Raw genomic sequence first — 21,928 nt, 5'->3', positions numbered from 1 at the left:
CTCCAGGTGCTCTGGTTTCTTCCCACAAAGTCCCGAAAGACGTGCTTGTTAAGTGAATTGGACATTCTGAATTCTCCCTCAGTGTACCCGAATAGGCGCCGTAGCGTGGCGACTAGGAGATTTTCCCAGAAACTTCATTGCAGTGTTAATGTAAGCTTACTTGTCACACCAATAAAGATTAATATTACCACTGCGCCATCTCCCGCTCCCCTTTGAAGTAATCCTGATATCTGACCCACAGCCATCAGAAAGTACCTGACCTGTACTTCAAGAATGGACAAAGCTTCCTACTTCAGTCGACTTGCAAAGACACAGGAACAGTTAACAATCTTTTGATTTCTACTTGTACAAGTGCACCGTCTTTTGTAATTGTATCTTTCTTGAGTATGCAGTGTGTGACTCAAAGAACAAAAGAAAATTACAGCACAGGAACAGGCTCTTCAGCTCTCCAAGCCTTCACCGACCATGCTGCCCACCTGAACTAAAAACCCCTACCCTTCCCGGGACCATATCCCCCTATTCCCATCCTATTCATGTATTTGTCAATACGCCCCTTAAAAGTCATTAGCGTATCTGCGTCCACTAATTCTCCCAGCAGTGGGTTCCAGGCTCCCACCCCACCCTCTGTGTAAAAAAAAACAAAACTTGCCTCATACTTCTTTAAATCTTGCCCCTCGCACCTTAAACCTACGCCCCCTAGTAATTCACTATTCCACCCTGGGAAAAGCTTCTGACTATCCACTCTATCCATGCTCCTTATAAGCTTGTAGACTTCTATCAGGTCGCCCCTCAAACCTTCGTCGTTCCAGTGAGAACAAACCAAGTTTCTCCAACCTCTCCCCATCGCTAATGCCCTCCATACCAGGCAACATCCTGGTAAATCTTTTCTGTACCCTCTCCAAAGCCTCCACATCCTGCTGGTAGTGTGGCTACCAGAATTGAACACTATATTTCAAGTGCGGTCTAGCTAAGGTTCGAAAAGCTGCAATGACGTGCTAATTTTTAAACTCAATGCACGGCCGATGAAGGCAAGCATGCCTTCTTGACTACCTTCTCCACCTGCGTTGCCACTTTCAGTGACCTGTGCACCTGTACACCCAGATTCCTCTGCCTATAAATACTCTCAAGGGTTCTGCAATTTACTGTATATTTCCCATCTGTATTAGACCTTCCAAAATGCATTACCTCACATTTGTCCGGAATAAACCCCATCTGTCATCTCTCTGCCCAAGTCTCCAACTGATCAGTCCTCATCGCCATCCACAATTCCACCAACCTTTGTGTTGTCCGTAAACGTACTCATCAAACTAGTTACATTTTCCTCCAAATCATTTATATATATATTACAATCAAAGGTCCCAGCACTGATCCCTGCGTAACGCCACTAGTCACAGCCCTCCATTCAGAAACGCACCTTTCCACTGCTACCCTCTGTCTTCTATGACTGAGCCAGTTCTGTATCCATCTTGCCAACTCACCTCTGATCCCATGCAACTTCATCTTCTGTACCAGTCTGTCATGAGGGACCTTGTCAAAGGCCTTACTGAAGTCTATGTAGACAACATCCACTGCCCTACCCTCATTAATCATCTTCGTACTTCCACCCAAAACCTTGATCAAGTTAGTGAGACACGACCTCCCCTTCATAAAACCATGCTGCCTCTCGCTAATATGTCCACTTATTTCCAAGTGGGAGTAACTCCTGTCTCGAAGAATCCTCTCTAATAATTTCCCCACCATTGACGCAAGGCTCACCGGCCTGTAATTACCTGGATTATCCTTGCTACCCTTCTTAAACAAAGGAACATTAGCTATTCTCCAATCCTCTGGGACCTCACCTGTAGCCAGTCATTTCCTGCCTTGCCTCTCACAATATTCTGGGGTAAATCCCATCAGGCCCTGGGGACTCATCAACCGTAATATTTTTCAAGACCCCCAATATCTCCTCTTTTTTGATCTCAACATGACCCAAACTATCTACACACCCACTCGTGTAGTGTTAAGATCTTGTGTGCATGAGTGTGAACAAAGTGTTATTTTTGATTAAGCCTACCAAAGTCTGCTCCTGGTATATTTAAACTTGATCACATACTAACTGGTGAGGGTTAGGATGGTGGTTATAAACACACACATTTACCTGAAAAAATGAACATCATGGATTACGGACAGAGGGAAAGGGAACTGAGGAACTCGGGCCGTCTTTCCTCCTTATCCGTAACACTAACAATACAGACTTACAATATGTCCTATTCTGTAATATCAGGCCCTATTGACTCAGTGGCTGTGTCATACTTTGTTTTATCATGCTCCTGTGAAGCATGTTGGGCTGTGTCATTACATAAAAGACATTATAAAAGTTGTTGTGGTACGGAGAAAAGAGGCTGAATGTTCCTTCTCTTTTCTTTCCCAAAAATGTGTTGGTAGAGTCTACTTTGTTTTCTATGCAAACTACATATCTCTCCTCCCTTTCCATACCATTATGGTTTTTGTTCCATCTGTCTTCTGTCAGCCATCATTACCAACACTCCCAGGATTGCCTTGTAATAAGTCCATGTTAGCAACGGTGAGGACCCTAATCTCCAGAAATGGAGGGAAAAGGCTGACTAGAACCCTCTTTCCCTACACCATTTATTTTTAAATAGACTTTAAAGCAGCTAACATTTGGGGTTCTTCTGTCCCTTTACAGTTTCTCTGGGTGCAGCAGTGCTATTCGACATCCTTCAGCAGCACTGACAGGCTCTCTCGGTGCTGGAATCTTATTCAGAGCCAGGGCCAACATGATAGGTTTGAAGGACAGTCAGCGCCAGAACATAGCTACAAAAAGGAAAATTCACCCCACGGTGCCAATGCATTATTGGGCCATAATTGCTGAGCGAGTGGCAATTGGGTCAGATTGCGACTCTGCTTGAAAGCTCTTACCTGAAAATGCAGCCAATCCTATATCGCCCGACCTTCTGATTCAGGCCAGGCAAAATCTGGGCAGTGCAGCATGTCTCCAGGGCATAGCGTTGAGGGCTGTAGATTCAGAAAGAATGTCCCGATGCTGGGGGAGGTCAGAACTAGGGGTCATATTTTGAGGATAAGGGGTAAACCTTTTAGGACGGAGGTGACAAGAAATGTCTTCACCCAGAGTGGTGAATCGGTGGAATTCACTTTTTTTTTCTTTTTAAAAATAAATTTAGAGTACCCAATTCATTTTTTGCAATTAAGGGGAAATTTAGCATGGCCATCCACTACCCTGCACATCTTTGGGTTGTGGGGGCGAAACCCACGCAAACAGGGGCAGAATGTGCAAACTCCACACAGACAGTGACCCAGAGCTGAGATCAAGCCTGGGACCTCGGCACCTTGAAGCAGCAGTGCGAACCACTGCGCCACTGTGCTGCCCTTAATCTGTGGAATTCACTACCACAGAAAGTAGCTGTGGGTTATGTTCTTGGGGCTAAAGGGATATTTCTACTAGATTCATATATTTCTCATACAGTGGTCAGAATCATTATGTTTTGCGCTACCAATCTCTAACGCTTCGAATTTTTGCGATGTAGCTTGTTGACCATTTCTCTACGCCTTTCGAACAGCATTTACAGATTAAACTTCTTTTTTTTTAGATAAAGCAGTAACTTTTATGTTGCTTTGCATTTTGTATTGACCAATTCCAGCTGTACAATTTTAAAGATCAATGACAAGAAGTGTTCAGTACAGAAAATCAACAGTGCATTTTCCATGTTCAGTTTTGGACAACATCTTAATAAAAAAGTGACAAGTTCAATCTCAAGTGCAAAGAAAATGAACAGCGTGGGAGGATTAGAGATGCTACACAATCTTCAAAGGAATGAGATAACAAATTATAAGAAATAGAGTAGATAAGGTAAATATATAAAATTACTGCAAAGCTATTACAACCGGGGACAAATTTGAATTGGTGAAGAAAATATATAGGATATTAAAAATGTCTTTGTGATAAACATTTAGAGCAATGCCTGGCAGGTAAGCAGTCAAAAATATTCAGATCTCTCAAAATACAATTGGGTTGTCTAAATGCCAAAGTTAACTCATTAAAATAATAAAATTCAATGGAACAAAGCAGCATTTTTCTCTGGTCATAAATGCATCATCAGAATGTGTTCTACTGTAAAGCAGTTTGGACATTTGCCCCATTAGATCTATAGTATGGATTAGGTTTTCTGTTAATCCAAGCTGGAGGAAAATTGGACATTTGATAATTTTGTAGGCATACAAGGAGTATACAGCTTGTTCCTGTGCCTAGCAACTGAAGTGCAGATGAGTAGTGGAAGTTTAATTGCTGGGAGCCAATAAAGAAAGTTTGGCAAACACAATAGACAAGACATTGAACTTACCGTCTTCGTTTAAAAGGTGATTTTGGCATGTCTGCTATTGGGATCACCTGCTCTCCTGGACGAACCCACATAATAGGGCCATCATCACTTTCCTTACGGCACTTGAGTTTGAGACTAGAAAGTGATCCCCACGGTAATGTACGCTATTGGCAGAAAAAAGTTAGATTTAAATCTATTTTTAGCTAGTTGTTTGTACGCATGCTCTTCAAAATTTATCTAATTCAGCAAACCGACAAGATCAACCAAATTCCTTCAGATGTCCTTCAATATATAATTATAATTCAGTATTACATGGAAATTCATCTTTTTTTAAAAGGATGAATCCAGCATTCAAGCACCAAAACTAATACATGAAATGTTGATAAGACCAGAAAAAAATGTAAGATCTTTTCGCATTGCAAGGGGAGTGCATTTGTGCTATTCTTAAGTAGGGGAACCAAGGATTGTTGTTTTTTTAAGGTAGTGATTTACAGGTATAAATTCATTTTTAGGTGGTGACTTACAGTTGTAAACTCAAAGTAAAAGAATCCAGGTTTTCTTCAAGTAATAACATGATTTTCATGGAAATCAAAACATTTTAAATTGTTTAGAACTTTTGTGCACTTTCAACCATACTTGCATTATTCTAAATTCAGGCATTTCAGCACTGAATGCGCCAATAACTTCATTACACATGCATGACTCAAGCTCTCATTATTCCAACTTTGCAAATGAATCTATATGTTACAGATTTGTTAAATAGACAATTTTAAGTACTTGGGAAAATACTGAGTGCACATTATTTTGACTTTTAGATAACGATTAGTAATTAGTTAGAAAACAATGGCAGACATCGAACACCCCCATATTGACTAATTCAAATTGCAAAAGGTATTATTTCCCATTTTCAGTTGTTACATCGTGGATATTTTGCAACCCCAACCTGTTCCTGTCCCCAACCCATTAGGTGATTGTACCTGCTTTTCAACTAAGCAATCAACTATCTATCCCCCCAAAAAAGCATTGGCTAAACTACATTAAGTTTTATGTTCATGTTATCTGGTTGCTGATATAAAACTTATATTTGACCCTACCCGGGTAGCCATTTACTCGGCCCAAAATTGAATATTGACCCCACCCACCTGTGCACGTGTATGTGATATACACACATTTTCTTTTTCATAAAATGATGGTTTGCGCCATGGTGGGCAACTCTATTAAACAAAGTCTGGTGTGGCGCAGGAGCCACTCTGACATGGCAGTCTATGCCGAATTTGCTGTAGTTTAAGTCAGTGAGCTAAGAAGGTGCAGTTGTTTTTCTTGGCCTTCTTCTTGGTCAACTAATTTCCCAATGCCCTTCCAAACAGCCTCCAATCTCACGATCCGAAATCTGGCCACCACCAGTTGTATAAAATTGTTTTTCAGCACATATGCAACTACAGGTCTAGCCACTTGTGGCACTGCAAAATGGTGCTGGACATCAACAAGGCTGACATTCAAAATCAGTTTAAAACTAAAGTTAGGCAAATAAAGCAATTTGTTTAAATAATCAGATTCTCAAACAACAGGACTGTTGTTTTTTTTTAAAAAATGCCTGCAACTCCAAAAAGATCCCTGCAAGTCCATCAGGGGTTGTAACCTACTGTTTGGTAACTTGCTGTGTAAGGTCCATTTGGATGCAAGATGGATGACAAAAGCTACCACATTGGACTGTTGATAATTCATCTTCCTGTATTTTCCCGCTCGACAGTCACGAACCCCCCTGCCATTTTTAAAACTCATCTGTTTGCAGCAGTGCTTTGGAGCACAGCCAAGGCTCAGTTTGGTTTATTTGAACCAGGGCAACACAGAATTTTTATTACTGCTTTATAACGTTTCATCACGGCTACTCCTGCTCCTCGTTTGTGTGCACGCATTCCAAAATCCAGAAAATTCCAAAATCCATAAATGCCTTGATCCCAAGCATTTTTGATTTGTGAGGTTCCAGTGTATATCAGTTCCTCAGCATAAACAATATTAAATGATCAACAATATTTGTAAGTTCCATTGGCTAAAAATACTTGCTTTTAAAAAAGGAGATTCTTCCAATCGGTCAAGGAACTCTGGAAAATAGTCTCCAACTTCTTCATCAACAGCTCCTACCAAGCTGATCTGTCGCATTGGGCCAGCCCTGTATGTACCATGTGAATATGTTCGTCTCACCTATTGCCAGATTAGAAAAAAAAAGTTAAGCAAATGTACAACTGCCATATTATCTGGTAACACACAAAATATTGAATATAGTTCGATAATATGGAACAGAAGTTTATTTATAAATTCTCAAACGTCTGTGGGGAGACCTATTTCCATTTGCTATTATGACCAGATGCAAATTAGACCTTAATTACCAACAGTGTGTCTAAATCACAATATCTAATCAGCACTAACCAGAAATATTGGGCCACCAAGTGCTATGTCAGGGCATTCAAGGACGTCTGCCATTAGTTAGACTTAGCTTTGTACATTTGGTTCTTTAAATAAATGCATGGCAAGTTGCTTAAAGTGTGAGCTGAAAACAGTGCGTGGGGGAAGCTGGGCACTTGGGACCAGAATAAACAGGGCAATCAACTGTTTATCTCCTTCACCAGAATGAAGGATTATGAAATTAAGAGCATAAGAAAGGAGAAAGAATTGCCTCTTAGAAAGGGAGAATTTAATATCAAATCAGGTACAGAAAAAGATTGGATTGAGAGAAAATAATCAAAGGAATGAGCGTACATTTCAATGGTGAGCAGACTGAAAGATGCCATTTTTACAAAGCTAATGGCTTTATGGATTTGTACATTTAGCCTCAACTTCCCTTGGGAGACGTTACTGACGTACTTTCACATAAATAATAGACAGCATTATTAATCTCATTGCTACCTTCAGAAGGGCCCAGAGGGGCAATTTCTTCACTCAGAGGGTAGTGAGTGTCTGGAATGGGCTGCCAGAGGTAGTAGTAGAGGCGGGTACAATTGTGTCTTTTAAAAAGCATTTAGATAGTTACATGGGTAAGATGGGTATAGAGGGTTATGGGCCAAGTGCAGGCAACTGGGACTAGCTTAATGGTAAAAACTGGGTGGCATGGACTGGTTGGGCTGAAGGGCCTGTTTCCATGCTGTAAACTTCTATGATTCTATGATTCTACCTTGGCAGCAAATCAAGGACTTAAAAAAAATAATCAACAGTCTTGATAAACCAAGACTCTAGGAATTTATGAGTTCTTGTGATCTCACCAGAGATCAAGTAAGGGAGCCCAGTAACAAATCGCCTCACATTGCTAATGAGGCAAACACTTCCAGAACATCTGGGTTGAGGTTTTGAAATATTGACAATTTTGCATACGACTCTTATTTACATTTCAGTACATTTATAACCTTCTGTAATGAATATTCATCAGTAGAATCATCTAATACATAAGGTCAGTGTATACATTGTTCACCTGGTCTTCTCACTGCCTTACAATAGATCCAAAAGGGTGCAGCACGGTGGCACAGTGGTTGGCACTGCTGTTTCAAGGCTTCGAGGAGCAAGGTTCAATCCCGGCCCGGGGTCACTGTCTATATGGAATTTGCACATCCTCTCAAGTGTCTGCGTGGGTCTCACCCCACAACCCAAAGATGTGCAGGGTATGTGGATTGGCCACGCTAATTTGCTCCTTAATTGGAAAAGAATAATTGGGTACCCAATATTTTTTTTAAAACAGTAGAACCGTAAGAAATACAGTGGGCGACACGGTGGCACAGCATTGTTGCCCCACAGCGTCAGGGACCAGGGTACGATTCCGCCTTGGTTACAAACTCCACACTCCCTGGGCAGGATTCTCCCAGCCCTGGGCCGGGCCAGAGAATCCCCGCAAACGGGCCACGCCGTCCCGAAGGTGGCACGCGATTCTCTGCAGAGCGGAGAAATCGGTGCCATTGGCGCCGGCGTGGTTGGCGCGGAGCCGGTCACAGGCCGCTCTATGCGGCCGGCCGATTCTCCGGCCCGGATGGGCTGAACGACCGTAAGAAAAGAACAGAGTCCCGCTGGCGCCATTCTAACCTGCTCTGGGCCGACGGGACCTTGGCGTTGAAGAGTCAGGTGGCAGCCTGGGGGGTGGGGGGTCTCCGATGTGGCCGGCCCCTGTAGCCTTCGCCATGTTGCACCGGGGTCGGCGTGTTGAAGGTCACTGTGCGTGTACGCGTTGGCACCGGCACCACTGCGCATACGCCGTTCCCGCGGCGCACAGTTCGCGCCGGGATCGCAGCTGGAGCGGCACGAACCGCTCCAGCGCCATGCTGGCCCCCTGTAGGGGCCAGAATTAGTCCTGGGATCAGCCCGTTCACACCATCGCATTTTACGATGGCGTGGACACTCTGCGCGGGATTGGAGAATCCCACCCCCTGTGTCTGCGTGCGTTTCCTCCGGGTGCTCTGGTTTTCTCCCAGTCCAAAGATGTGCAGGTTAGGTGGACTGGCCATTCATGCTACATTTAGTGCCCAACAGTTAGGTGAGGTTACAGGGAGTGGGGTGCTCTTTCAGAGGGTCAATGCAGACTCGATGAGCCTCCTTCTGCACTGTAAGGATTCTATGAAATTCTATGAATTCACAAATCATACAGCAATTAATTAGAACTTAGCAATTTTTTAAAAAAGTGCCTTTTGTACAGTATATCCATTTCCCATCTGCAGAGTTCTTCCTCCACCTGACCCCTCCCTCAGGCCTCTTACTCCCTTTAGATCTTTTTGACAAATGCAGGTTCTGTTTTCACTAACTGAATTTTCAGCACTCCGTACTCTCAGGCCCAACCCCAACTGTCATCAAACCGGTTTATAAAGGTGGTGCTGTTGCCATTTGGTGTACTGGCCTCTAACAGAGGGCAGAGGCTAACTTTTTGACACTATCTTCTACCTTCCCCGGATCATGACCCACAACCCTGAACAACCTGCTTCTGCCTCCTTTTCCAGATCCATTGGTGTGCCCTTGTAGATCCATCGTTTCAGCCTGTTCATCCCCCTGATGGTTTTGTCCTACCTGGACTACATTCCCCCCCTTGTCCAATCTCTTCTCACATAGACCATGACATTTGTCATGTCCTCAATCACTTGAACAGCTTCCAGTTTCCTGATCCCAGCTAGGGGGCAGCACGGTGGCACAGCAGTTACCACTGCTGCCTCACAGTGCCAGGGACCCAGGTTCAATTCTGATCTCGGGTGTGTGGAGTTTGCACATTCCTCCGGTGTCTGCTTGGTTTCCCTCGGGTGCTCCAGTTTCCTCCCACTCCAAAGATGTGCAGGTTAGGTGAATTGGCAATGCTAAATTTCCCCGAGGTGGGGTTACGGGGATAGGGTGCTCTTTCAGCGTGTTGGTGCATACTCAATGGGCCGAATTACCTCCTTCAGCACTGTAGGGATTCTATGATTCCATGGTCTCCTTTTCACATGGATATCTAATCCTTCTATACCTCCAGTCTCCGACATTAGAGTACGAGAGCTCCCTGCTTCTCCCTAGAATAGTGATGCAACTTGTCTCCATTCACCACCACCCTCCCCACCTGGTTGAGCTGGTTCACGTATTGAACATCTCTTTTAAGTCCACTCATTTCCTTCAAATAAAAGGTGCTGTGATGGGAACCCGTAGGAGTCCCAGCTATGTCTGACAAATTTTTATAGAATATGTGAAACATTCTTTATTCTACACCTACCCAGATCCCTCCCTCGCCTCTGTTCTCTGTGCACTGATGACTGTATTGATGCAGTTTCCTGCCCTTACCCTGAACTGGGAGATTTTGTTGAAAATTCTGAGGAATGAAGCCGGTCAGGGGTTGATATGTTGGTGGGGGAGCATTTTAGTTATAACAACCACAACATGGTACAATTCAAGTCTGTTATGGACAAAGAAATAAGTTGCAAAAAAAGGTTTTGTTTGGAGAGAGTGGATTTTAATAACATAAGGCAGGATCTGGCCAAGGTAGACTGGATAGTGTTATCTGTGGGAAATCTACAGAAGAGCAATTGGGGGGGGGGGGGCGGGGCAGAGAAACGGAGGAGAGAGTACACAGAGATAGAGAGAGAGAGAGAGAGAGAGAGAGAGAGAGAGAGAGAGAGAGAGAGAGAGAGAGAGAGTACCAGCATATTCCCTCTAGGGTAATATGAAGGAGTAACAAGCCCAGAGAACCATGAATGACCAGAGATATTCAGATTACAATGAGAAGAAAAAGGGAGGCTTTTAGCGAATACAAAGGGAGCAAATCAGCGGAGAAATTAGTGGAGCACAGAAAGTGCAGGATGGAGTTTTAAGAAAGCAATTGGGAAATGAGGGAGGATATGAGAAAGCTCTGGCTGGTAAAAGTAGGGTAAATCCCAAGATATTCGACAAATATATCAACGGGAAGAGATTAACCAGTGAAAAGAGTACGGCCCATTAGGGACCGTATGGGAAATCTGTGGGTGGAGTCAGAGGACATTGGTAGGGTGTTGAACGAATACTTTGCATCTGTCTTCACCCATGAAAATGAGGAGGTAAATACAGAACTCAGGGAGAGAGACTGTGAGGTTGTTGAGCAAATTGACATAGGGAGTGGCGAGGCATTTAAAAAAATATATATGACTTTAGAGTAGCCAATCGTTTTTTTCTTTTCCAAGGGGCAATTTAGCATGACCAATCCACCTAACCAGCACATCTTTGGGTTGTGAGGGTGAACCCATGCAGAGAATGTGCAAACTCCACACGGACAGTGACCCAGGGTCGGGATTTGAACCCGGGTCCTCAGCACCGCAGTCCCAGTGCTAACCACTGCACCACATGCCACCCTTGGGAGTGACGAGGTATTGGAGGTGTTGGCAGGCTTAAAAGTGGACAAATCTCCAGGTCCGGATGAATTGTGCCCAAGGATGCTGTGGGAGGCAAGGGAGGATATTGCAGGGGTTCTGACCCAAATTTTTTATTCCTCTCTGGCCTCAGGAGAGGTGCCAGACAGGAGAACAGCTAATGTGGTCCCACTATTTAAGAAAGGTTGTAGAGATAAGCCAGGGAACTATAGACCAGCGAGTCTCATGTCAGTGGTAGAGAAAATTCTGAAGGAGAGAATCTATCTCCACTTGGAGAGGCAAGGTTTGATCAGGAAGTCAGCATGGATTTGGCAGAGGGAGGTCATGACTAACAAATCTGATTGATTTTTTTGAGCATGTGACCAGGTGTGTAGATGAGGGTAGTGCAGTTGATGTAGTTTATGTGAATTCCAGCAAAGCCTTTGACAAGGTCCCACATGGGAGACTTCTAAAGAAGGCACATGGGATACAGGGTGACTTTAGTGATAGCGATGGATTCAAAATTGGCTTAGCTGTAGGAGACATAGGATGATGACAGATGGCTGCTTTAATGGCTGGAAGGCAGTGTCCAGGAACAAAGAACAAAGAAAAGTACAGCACAGGAACAGGCCCTTCGGCCCTCCAAGCCCGTGCCAACCATGCTGCCTGACTAAACTACAATCTTCTACACTTCCTGGGTCCGTATCCCTCTATTCCCATCCTATTCATGTATTTGTCAAGATGCCCCTTAAATGTCACTATCGTCCCTGCTTCCACCACCTCCTCCGGCAGCGAGTTCCAGGCACCCACTACCCTCTGCGTAAAAAAACTTGCCTCGGTACCACAGGGATCTGTGCTGGGTCCCTTATTATTTGTCATTTATATAAACACCATAGATGACTATGTGGGGGGTAGGATCAATAAGTTTGCGGATGACACAAAGATTGGCCGGGTGGTTAACAGTGAGGTTGAGTGTCTTGGGGTTACAGGAAGAAATAGATGAGCAGAAAAGTAGCAGGTGGAATTTAACCCTGAAAATGTGAGGTGATGCATTTTGGAAGGAATAATGTGACAAGGAAGTATCAAATGAATGGCCTGACACATTTTGGAAGGAGTAATGTGACAAGGAAGTATTAAATGAATGGCCTGACACGGGGAAGTTCCGAGGAACAAAGGGGTGTGTTTGTCCATAGATCTCTGAAGGCAGAAAGGTAGGTTAATAGGGTGATGAAAGAGGAATATGGGACACTTGCCTTTATGCATCGAGGCTTAGATTAAAAGAGTAAGGAGGTCATATTGAAGTTGTACAGAACTTTGATGAGGCCACAGCTGGAGTACTGCGTGCAATTCTGGTCGCCACATTATAAGGTAAAGTCGCCATAATCCCAGGTGACCATAGGCTGCTTTCCCCTTTGAGGGGGAAGAGCTAACTGGTGGTGGTTTAACCTGAGGATCACTACACCTCAGGCAAGGGGCATGGTTGAGAAGGCCTTCATGAATAAACTCAGCCAGTATGGGAATTGAACCCGCGCTGCTGGCATTGTTCTGCATCACAAACCATTTGTCTAGCCCACTGAGCTAAACCTACCCCTGATAGGAAGGATGCGATTCAGATCAGCATGATTTCCCGCTGGTGTGATGCAAGATTGAAAGGCACCATGTGATTCTGGTGAGCAACAGATTTAATGAGCGTTCATGAGATGGTAATAAGTGCAGATAGAGTTTACGCTACTAGTCAGCGGGATTCCGGACCCCACCATCAGCAGAATTGCAAACTGTTTCCGCACTGTTTGGATTCCGAATTTTTGGTTCCCACTGGATTCTCCACTTCTGCCATGAACTGGATGGGAAAATTCCACCCTGAGACAGAACAGGAGGGGCCGATTTTAACCAGATTCTCAGACAGTACAGGGAGGGACTGATTTTAACCAGATTCTCACAAAACAGGGAGGGATTGATTTTTTATTATCATCGACACGGCTTTTATTGATTTCCCATTATTGGGAGATATGAAGTAGAATTGCTTTTAACTGGCACAGTCCGCAAAGCTCCTTTTTCACATTTTCTTCAAAATTTACACCCACCAACAAACAATCAACGGTAACAAATACAATGTCAATCACCTTATCAACAACAATCCCATTAACCCCCAAACAACAACCCACATTAGTTAATATTAGCGGTCATTGGTTAATGCAATTTGAGGTTGTAAACAAGTGATGATAGCAGCTTAAGCTGTTGTGTTTAAACTTTTGTCTTTAGGGTCATTGCTCAGCTATACCCCTGTGCCAAAGTGATCCAAGATGTAATGAATGAAGCCAACAGGCAAGTGTTATTTCTGCTGATTTGCAGCTGTTTATAAATTCAAGCACCTTCCTTAAGGAGAGATCTAATTATGATGCTGAGCTCTCTCTTTAAAAAAGGGTTATTCAGTTAAATGACAGATGAACCGACCTACACTAAAGGCACTTAAATTTCGTATGCAGTACTGCTGTAACCGATATAAACAAAAATATATTAATACAACTTTAAATATAAAAAAAATTACCAGATTTTCATCCCAATTTTCCCTTTTGTTGATTTAGCTTTACATAATTTAAGAGCAAGTGAAATAACTGAGGGGGAATAAGAGAATTGGGCCAGTAACACTCAGAGGAAGAGCAGGTAGGGAGATGTTACTGAACACAGTAGGACTGGTGGTCTGAAGTAAGTACATTTGTTACAGTGCGAGAAGTATAGCAGGTAAGGCAGATGAACACAAGAGCTTGGATTAGTACTTGGAAATATGATGTTGCCATTAGAGACTTGGTTGAGGGAGGGACAAGACTGGCAGATGAACGTTCCCGGAATTAGATGTTTCAGGTGGGATAGAAGAGGATGTAAAAGGGGTGGGGGAGCTGCACTACTGGTTAAGAATATCATAGCTGTACTGTGGGAGGACACCTCAGAGGGCCCATGCAGCAAGGCATTATGAGTAGAGTTCAGGAATAGGAAAGGTACAATGTTGGAGGTTTACAACAGGTCTCCCAACAGCCTGCATGAGATAGAGGAGCAGATATGTAGGCAGATTTTGGAAAGGTGGTGGGTGATTTTAACTTCCCCTACATTTCTTTTTAAATTTAGAGTACCCAATTCATTTTTTTTTCCAATTAAGGGGCAGTTTAGCGTAGCCAATCCAGTCTGGACAGCTTTGGGTTGTGGGGGCGAAACCCACACAAACACGGGGAGAATGTGCAAACTCCACACGGACAGTGACCCAGAGTCGGGATCGAACCTGGGACCTTGACGCCGTGATGCAGCAATGCTAACCACTGCGCCACCGTGCTGCCATTACTTACCCCATATTGACTGGGACTCACTTAGTGCTGGGGGCATGGATGGGGCAGAGTTTGTAAGGAGCATCAGGAGGGCTTCTTGAAACAGTATGTAAATAGTCCATCTAGGGAAAGGGCTGTACAAGACCTGGTATTGGGGAATGAGCCCAGTCAGGTGGTCGATGAAGTTGTAGGGGAGCATTTCGGAACAGTGACCATAATGCAGTATATTTAATGGTACTGTTGGATAAAGATATGAGTAACCCTCGGGTGAAGGGGCAAGGCTAATTACACCAAAAATAGGTAGGAACTGAAGAATTAGATTGGGGGTGGATCTTTGAGGGTAAATCAACATCTGGCATGTGGAAGATTTTCAAATGTCAGTTGATAGGAATTCAGGACCTGCATGTTTCTGTGAAGGACAAGTGTGGTAAGTTTCAGGAAACTTGGATAACGAGAGATATTGTGAGCCTAGTCAAAAGGAAAAAGGAAGCATTTGTAAGGACAGAAAAATACATTTACAGCACAGGTACAGGGCCTTCGGCCCTCCACGCCTGCACCGACCATGTTGCCCGTCTGAACTAAAACCCCCTACACTTCCAGGGACTAAATCCATCTATTCCCATCCTATTCATATATTTGCCAAGATGCCCCTTCAAAGTCACCATCGTACCTGCTTCCACCTGCTTCCCGGCAGCGAGTTCCAGGCTCCCACCACCATGTGTGTAAAAAAACTTGCCTTGTACATCTCCTTTAAGCCTTGTCCTTGCACCGTAAACCTATGCCCCCAGTAATTGACTATTCCACCCTGGGAAAGTTTCTGACGATCCACAATGTCCAGGCCCCATATAATCTTGTTGACTTCTATCAGGTCGCCCCCCAACCTCCATCGTTCCAGTGAGAACAAACCAAGTTTCTCCAACCTCTCCTCATAGTTAATGCCCTCCATACCAGGCAACATCATGGTAAATCTTTTCTTTACTTTCTACAAAGCCTCCACATCCAACAGAGGTGGTTGTGGCATTGGACGCCGAGAAAGCGGTTGACCGGGAGGAATGGGGGTACTTGATGGCAGTTCTAGAGCGGTTTGGAATTGGACCCAGATTTGTGGACTGGGTAAAGCTATTATATAAGGAGCCGAGGGCCAAGGGCAGCACGGTGGCGCAGTGGTAGCACTGCGGCGCAGTGGTAGCACTGCAGTCTCACGGCGCCGAGGTCCCAGGTTCGATCCTGGCTCTGGGTCACTGGCCGTGTGGAGTTTGCACATTCTCCCCGTGTTTGCGTGAGTTTCGCCCCCACAACCCAAAGATGTGCAAGGTAGATGGATTGAACATGCTAAATTGCCCCTTAAATGGAAAAAATGAATTGGGTACACTAAATTTATTTTTTTTAAAAAGGAGCCGAGGGCCAGTGTCTGCACAAATAACATCAGCTCAGAATACGTTCCTCTCCACCGTGGGACTAGGCAGGCATGTCTTATGTCCCTCATGCCGTTTGCAGTCGGAATTGAGCCATTGGCCGTTAAGAAGTTCGGAGGTATGGAACGGGATGGTGCGGGGGTGGGGTCGCGGGAAGAGAAGACAAGAGTGAATATTTTGTGGTGTCTCGGCCAGGGGTGGGGGCCTGCCATTCCGTAGGGCAGGGACTCAGTTTAGATACATGGGGGTGCAGGTACAACATTTCTAGTTTGGTGGAGAGGGTGAAAGCTGATCTGGCAAGGTGGGATGGTCTCCCTCTGTCACTGGCGATTCGGATACAGGTGGTTAAAATGAATGTGCTGCCGTAATTCCAGTTTATCTTTCAATGCCTGCCGTTTTCCGGCCAAAGGCCTTTTTTTGGAGAGATTGAAGGGATGATTACCTCGATCATATGGGGAGGGAAGGTGGCCAGAATTAGAAAAGTGCTACTACAGAGAGGAAGGCAGGCAGGGCGTTTGGGTCTTCCGAACCCAATGTATTATTACTGGGTGGAGAATGTGGAGAAGGTATGGAGCTGGGTCAGCGGGATTGACTCCCAATAGGTCAGAATGGAGGAGAGTTTGGGTAGGGAGTCGGGATTGAAGGTGCTAGCGACAGCGCAGGTGGAGGCTGATACAGCTGAAGGTGGTGTACAGAGCACATCTTACAAGGGTGAGGATGAGCCGGCTCTTTGAGGGTGTAGAAGGTGCCGGGGGGGGGGGGGGGCAAACCACGTTCATATGTTTTGGTCCTCTCCAAAGTTGGAGGACTACTGGAAGGAGGTTTTGAGGGTAATCTCTAAAGTGGTGCACGTGAAACTGGACCCGGGCCCTCGGGAGGGCATATTCGGGATGTCGGACCAGCCAGGGTTGGAAAAGGGCGCGGAGGTAGATGTTGTAGCCTCCGCCTCGTTGATCGTGGCGGGGAAGGATGGAGGGGTTCTATAATTCATGGGCATTATTCATTATGCAATTTTTGAGAATTGGATCACATCGAACATGGGTGGGGGTGCTGGGAGGGTTGGGGGGAGAGGGACTGTATGTGTTCATGATGGCTATGATTCCTGATCCTTTTTTGTCATTTGTTTGTGTTAACATGCGGGCTAATGTTTGAGGTTTGGTGGGAGAATGGGATCGTTGTTATTGATATGGGAATTGACATTACATTCATTACTGATTATTGTTTATTGTTGGGTGTAAATTTGGGAGAAAATGTGAAAAAGGAGAATAAAAACATTTTTTTTTAAAAGCCTCCACATCCTTTTGTTAGTGTGGCGACCAGAACTGAACACTATATTTAAGGCTGGGAACAGACGAGGCCCGTGAGGATTACAAAGAAAGTAGGAGGGAACTTAAACAAGCAGTCAGGAGGGATAAAAGGGGTCACAAAAAGTCATTGGCAAATTGGATTAAGGAAAATCCGAAGACATTTTATACATATACAAAGAGCAAGGGGGTAGTCAGGGAAAGGGTTGGCCCACTCAAGCACAGGGGAGTGAATCTATTTGTGGAGCCAGAGACATGGGTGAGGTACTAAATGAGTACTTTCCATCAATATTCAGCAAAGAGGAGGACTTGGTAGGGAAGGGTATGTAGTGGGTTATATCGATATCAAAAAGGAAGAGGTGTTAGGCGTCTTAAAAAGCATTAAGGTACATAGGTCCCCCAGGCCTGATGGGATCTATCCCAAAATACTGAGGGAGACAAGGGAGTAAATTGCTGGGACCTCGACAGAAATCTCTGTATCCTCACTGGCTACAGGTGAGGTCCAGAGGACTGGAGAATAGCTAATGTTGTTTCTTTGTTTAAGAAGGGTAGCAAGGATAATCCAGGAAATTATCTAATATAATTAATAAAGGTAAGGCAGTGGATGTTATCTATCCGCACTTCAGTAGGGCATTTGACAAGGTCCCTCATGGTAGACCGGTACAGAAGGTGAAGTCACATGGGATCAGAAGTGAGCTCGCAAGATGGATACAGAACTGGCTCGGTCATAGAAGACAAGGAAGGTGCTTTTCTGAATGGAAGGCTGTGACTAATCGTGTTCCACAGGGATTTGCGGTATATATATATATAAAAATGATTTGAAGGGAAATGTAACTGGTCTGATTAGTAATTTTGCGGACGACACAACGGTTGTTGGAATTGTGGATAGCGATGAGGCCTGTCAGAGGATACAGCTGGTTATAGAGTGGTTAGAGACTTGGGTGGAGAGATGGCAGATGGAGTTTAATCCGGACAAATATGTGAGGTAGTGCATTTTGGAAGGTCAGATGGGAAATATACAGTAAATGACAGAACCCTTAAGAGTATTGACAGGCAGAGGGATCTGGATGTACAGGTGCATAGGTCACTGAAAGTGGCAATGCAGGTGGAGAAAGTGGAAGTATAAGGCATGCTTGCCTTCATCAGACAGGGCATTAAGTATAAAAGTTGGCAAGTTATGCTGCAGCTGAATAGAACCTTAGTTAGGCCACACTTGGAATATAGGGTTCAATTCCGGTCGCCACACTACCAGAAGGATGTGGAGGGTTTGGAGAGGGTACAGAAGAGGTTTACCAAGATGTTGCCTGGTATGAAGGGAATCTTCTATGCGGAGAGTTTGGATAAACTCGGTTTGTTCTCACTGGAATGACAGAGCTTGAGCGATGACCGGATAGAAGTCTACAAAATGATGGGGGGCATGGACAGAGTGGATAGTCAGAAGCTTTTTCTCAGGGTGGAAGAGTTAATCACTAGGGGACACAGGTTTAGGTACGAGGTGCAAAGTTTAGAGGAGATGTGCGAGGGATGTTTTTTTTTATATATAAAGGGTAGTGGGTGCCTGGAACTCCCTGCCGGAGGAGACAGTGGAAGTAGGTAAAATATAGGGTGTCTTGACAAAGACATGAATAGGATGGGTATACGGTCCAGAAGTGTAAAAGGTTTTAGGTTAGAAAGGCAGCATTGTCTGTGCAGGATAGGAGAGCCGAAGGGCCTGTTCCTGTGCTGTACTTTTCTTTGGTCTTTGTTATTCTATTCATATTTAAAAATACATTTTAGAGGCAGGACTTACAATAAATAAATAATCTTTAGTTATTTTTTGTAATGAACTAATCGAATGAAATTGGGAGACAATATTCAGATGTTAAACCAGCAAGTATGGAAAACAAGTGGTTTCATCAAGGTTAGGAGGCCAGTCATTGAGGAAGTAAACTTGTCGTTGACGTGAGCTTTAGATTATTAGGATATCATAATTCCCTCAGGCTTCCTGCTAAGCAACAGGATTTTTTTTTTCTCCATACTGCAGATATCCACTTTCCTCAGGCCTAACAATGTTTACCTTTATGAACATTTATTTCATGTCTCAATCTGCTTGCTCCAGTCAGATTTGCTGTATAATTCAAGTGATTAGATCCAAAAAAGTACATACTCATTTTATTGCATCCAGTCAATCAATAGGCAACATAGCCTGCCCATGTCATCCCACCACACAGTGCCTATACTTCCTCAGGAAACCAAAGGAAATTCGGCATGTCGACACTTACCAATTTTTACAGATGCACCATAGAAAGCATCCTATCTGGCTGCATCACAGCCTGGTATGGCAACTGCTCAGCCTAAGACCCCAAAAAACTACAGAGAGTCATGAACACAGCCCAGTCCACCACACAAAACTGCCTCCCATCCATTGACTCTATTCACACCTTCCGCTGCCTTAGGAAAGCGAGTAGCATAATCAAAGACCCCTTCCACCCGGCTTACTCACTCTTCCAACTTCTTCCATCGGGCAGGAGGCACTAAAGCTGGAGAACATGCACAAACAGATTCAAAAACAGCTTCTTCTCCACTGTTAGCAGACTCCAAAACGACCCTCTTATGGACTGACGTGATTAGTACTACACTTCCTGTATGCTTCACCCGATGCCGGTGTCTATCTATTTACATTGTGTACCTTGTGTTGCCCTATTATATATTTTCTTTTTATTTTATTTTATTTTCATGTACTAAATAATCTGTTTGAGCTGCTCGCAGAAAAGTACTTTTCACTGTACCTCAGCACACGAGACAATAAACAAATCCAATGTGTTTTTCACATTACCAATTGAAGCTTAGTACGGACCTCAGTCATGAATGAATGGCCTTTTTACAGGTTTCACCAGCTAACAAGTAGGGTAGGATCAATATGTCCAGAAAAACATACTACTTTTCTTCCTCCAAACAAAGAGGACACCTAACTCATTGAAGATGTGGTTACAAACTGCTTACCCTGAAAATCCTGTGGATTACGCCCATGTAAAGAAAACTCAAAATCTCTCAAAATTAAAGATTGAAAAGAGAATCTTAAAAAAGTTTAATGCAGCAGCAAAGATGCATAAATGTTTTTCTCTAAAAGGTAAAAAAAAACATTTGTGGGATTTGGTTGAAACAGGCAAGACCAGCATTTATTACCCATCCCCAATTGCCTTTGAGGTGACAGTAAGCCACCATCTTGAACTGCTGCAGTCCTTGCTATGTAGGTACAATGCCATTATATATGGGATGTTCATCCAGCAATGATGAAGGAATGGCGATATATTCTTGAGTCAGGAATGTATGTGACTCAAATGATGCTGCTATGCGACTGTTTGTCCTTGTTCTTTTAAGCAACAGAGGTCACAGGTTTGGGATATGTTGATAAAGAGCTTTGACAAAGATCCTTGATGAGTTGCTACAGTGCATCCTGTAGACAGTACACACTACAGTCACAGTGTTAGCACTGCTGCCTCATGGCACCGAGGTCCCAGGTTCGATCCCGGCTCTGGGTCACTGTCCGTGTGGAGTTTGCACATTCTCCCCATGTTTGCGTGGATTTCGCCCCCACAATTCAAAGATGTGCAGGGTAGATGGGTTGGCCATGCTAAATTGCCCCTTAATTGGAAAAAATGAATTGGGCACTCTAAATTTATTTTTTTTAAACTTCAGTCACAGTGCACCAGTGGTGGGGAAGTGAATTTTCAGGGTGAGGTACCAATCAAGCAAACCACTTTGTCCTGCATCCTGTCAAGCTACTCGAGTGTTCTTGGAGCTACACTCATCCAGGAAAGTGGAGAGTATTCTGTTACACTCCTGACTTGTGCCTTCGACAAGCTTTCAGGATTTAGGAGGCAATTCATTCACCTCAGATCTGCTGTTGCAATCACAGTACTTTTGTGGCTGGTCCAGTTGAGCTTCTGGTCAATCGAGACCTACAGAATTGGCGGGGAATTCAGTAATGGTAATGCAATTACAAATGAAGGGGTGGTTAGATTCTCTCTTGTAGGAGAGTATTTGCTATTATTACCCAAAGTTTGAATATTCCCATGTATTGCTGTATGTGGATATAGACTGCTACATTATCTCAAGAGCTGCGAACGAAACAAAGCACTGCACAGTGACCATCCCCATCTTTCTAAGATTGAAGGAAGTATACAGATGAAGCAGCTCGAGGTACTTGAATCTGGGTATTGTCCTGAGGCACTTTGCAGCAACGTGTTAAGGATAAGCTTTCACAATGTCTCACTGAGTGTGCTCTTAAGAGTGCTAAATTCTCAATGCCTTTCAGACTTTCCCAATTACTACTCCGGGAGAGGCAGTGCCATTGTGATATTGTCACAGGACCAGTAATCCAGAGCCCCAGGGGAATGTTCCGGGGGCCTGGGTTTGAATCCCACCACGTAGACGGTGATTTGAATTCAATAAAAAAAACCTTAAAGACTAACCATTGTTGTAAAAACCCATCTGGTTCACTAATATCCTTTTGGGAAGGAAATTTACCAATCTTACCTGGTCTTGTTGATGGGTGTAAATGCGGGAGAAAATGTGAAAAGGAGAATAAAAATACTTTATAAAAATTTCTTTAAAAAAAAATTCTTACCTGGTCTGGTCTACACGCGACTCCAGAACTATGGCAATGTGGTTGACTCTTAACTGCCCTCTGAAATGGCCTAGCAAGCCACTCAGTTCTAGGGTAATTAGGGATGGAAAATAAATGCCCAGCATGCTCACATT

At 44.1% G+C, this 21,928-nt stretch overlaps 1 protein-coding gene across 1 annotated transcript in view; it reads right to left on the bottom strand.

The window, feature by feature from the left end:
• Nucleotides 1-21,928, bottom strand: part of LOC140387961 (lysine-specific demethylase RSBN1L-like) — a 79,081-nt gene that overhangs the window by 16,635 nt on the left and 40,518 nt on the right. Inside the window, exons 3-4 of the mRNA XM_072471350.1 lie at nt 6,402-6,539; nt 4,359-4,501 (exon numbers count right to left, since the gene is read on the bottom strand). Coding sequence (XP_072327451.1) covers nt 4,359-4,501; nt 6,402-6,539 — 281 coding nt within the window. The remainder of the gene's footprint in view (nt 1-4,358; nt 4,502-6,401; nt 6,540-21,928) is intronic.

Source organism: Scyliorhinus torazame, chromosome 13 (assembly GCF_047496885.1).
Source record: "Scyliorhinus torazame isolate Kashiwa2021f chromosome 13, sScyTor2.1, whole genome shotgun sequence".
In the NCBI taxonomy this organism is placed as follows: domain Eukaryota; kingdom Metazoa; phylum Chordata; class Chondrichthyes; order Carcharhiniformes; family Scyliorhinidae; genus Scyliorhinus; species Scyliorhinus torazame.
This window is presented reverse-complemented; position numbering and strand designations above follow the sequence as displayed.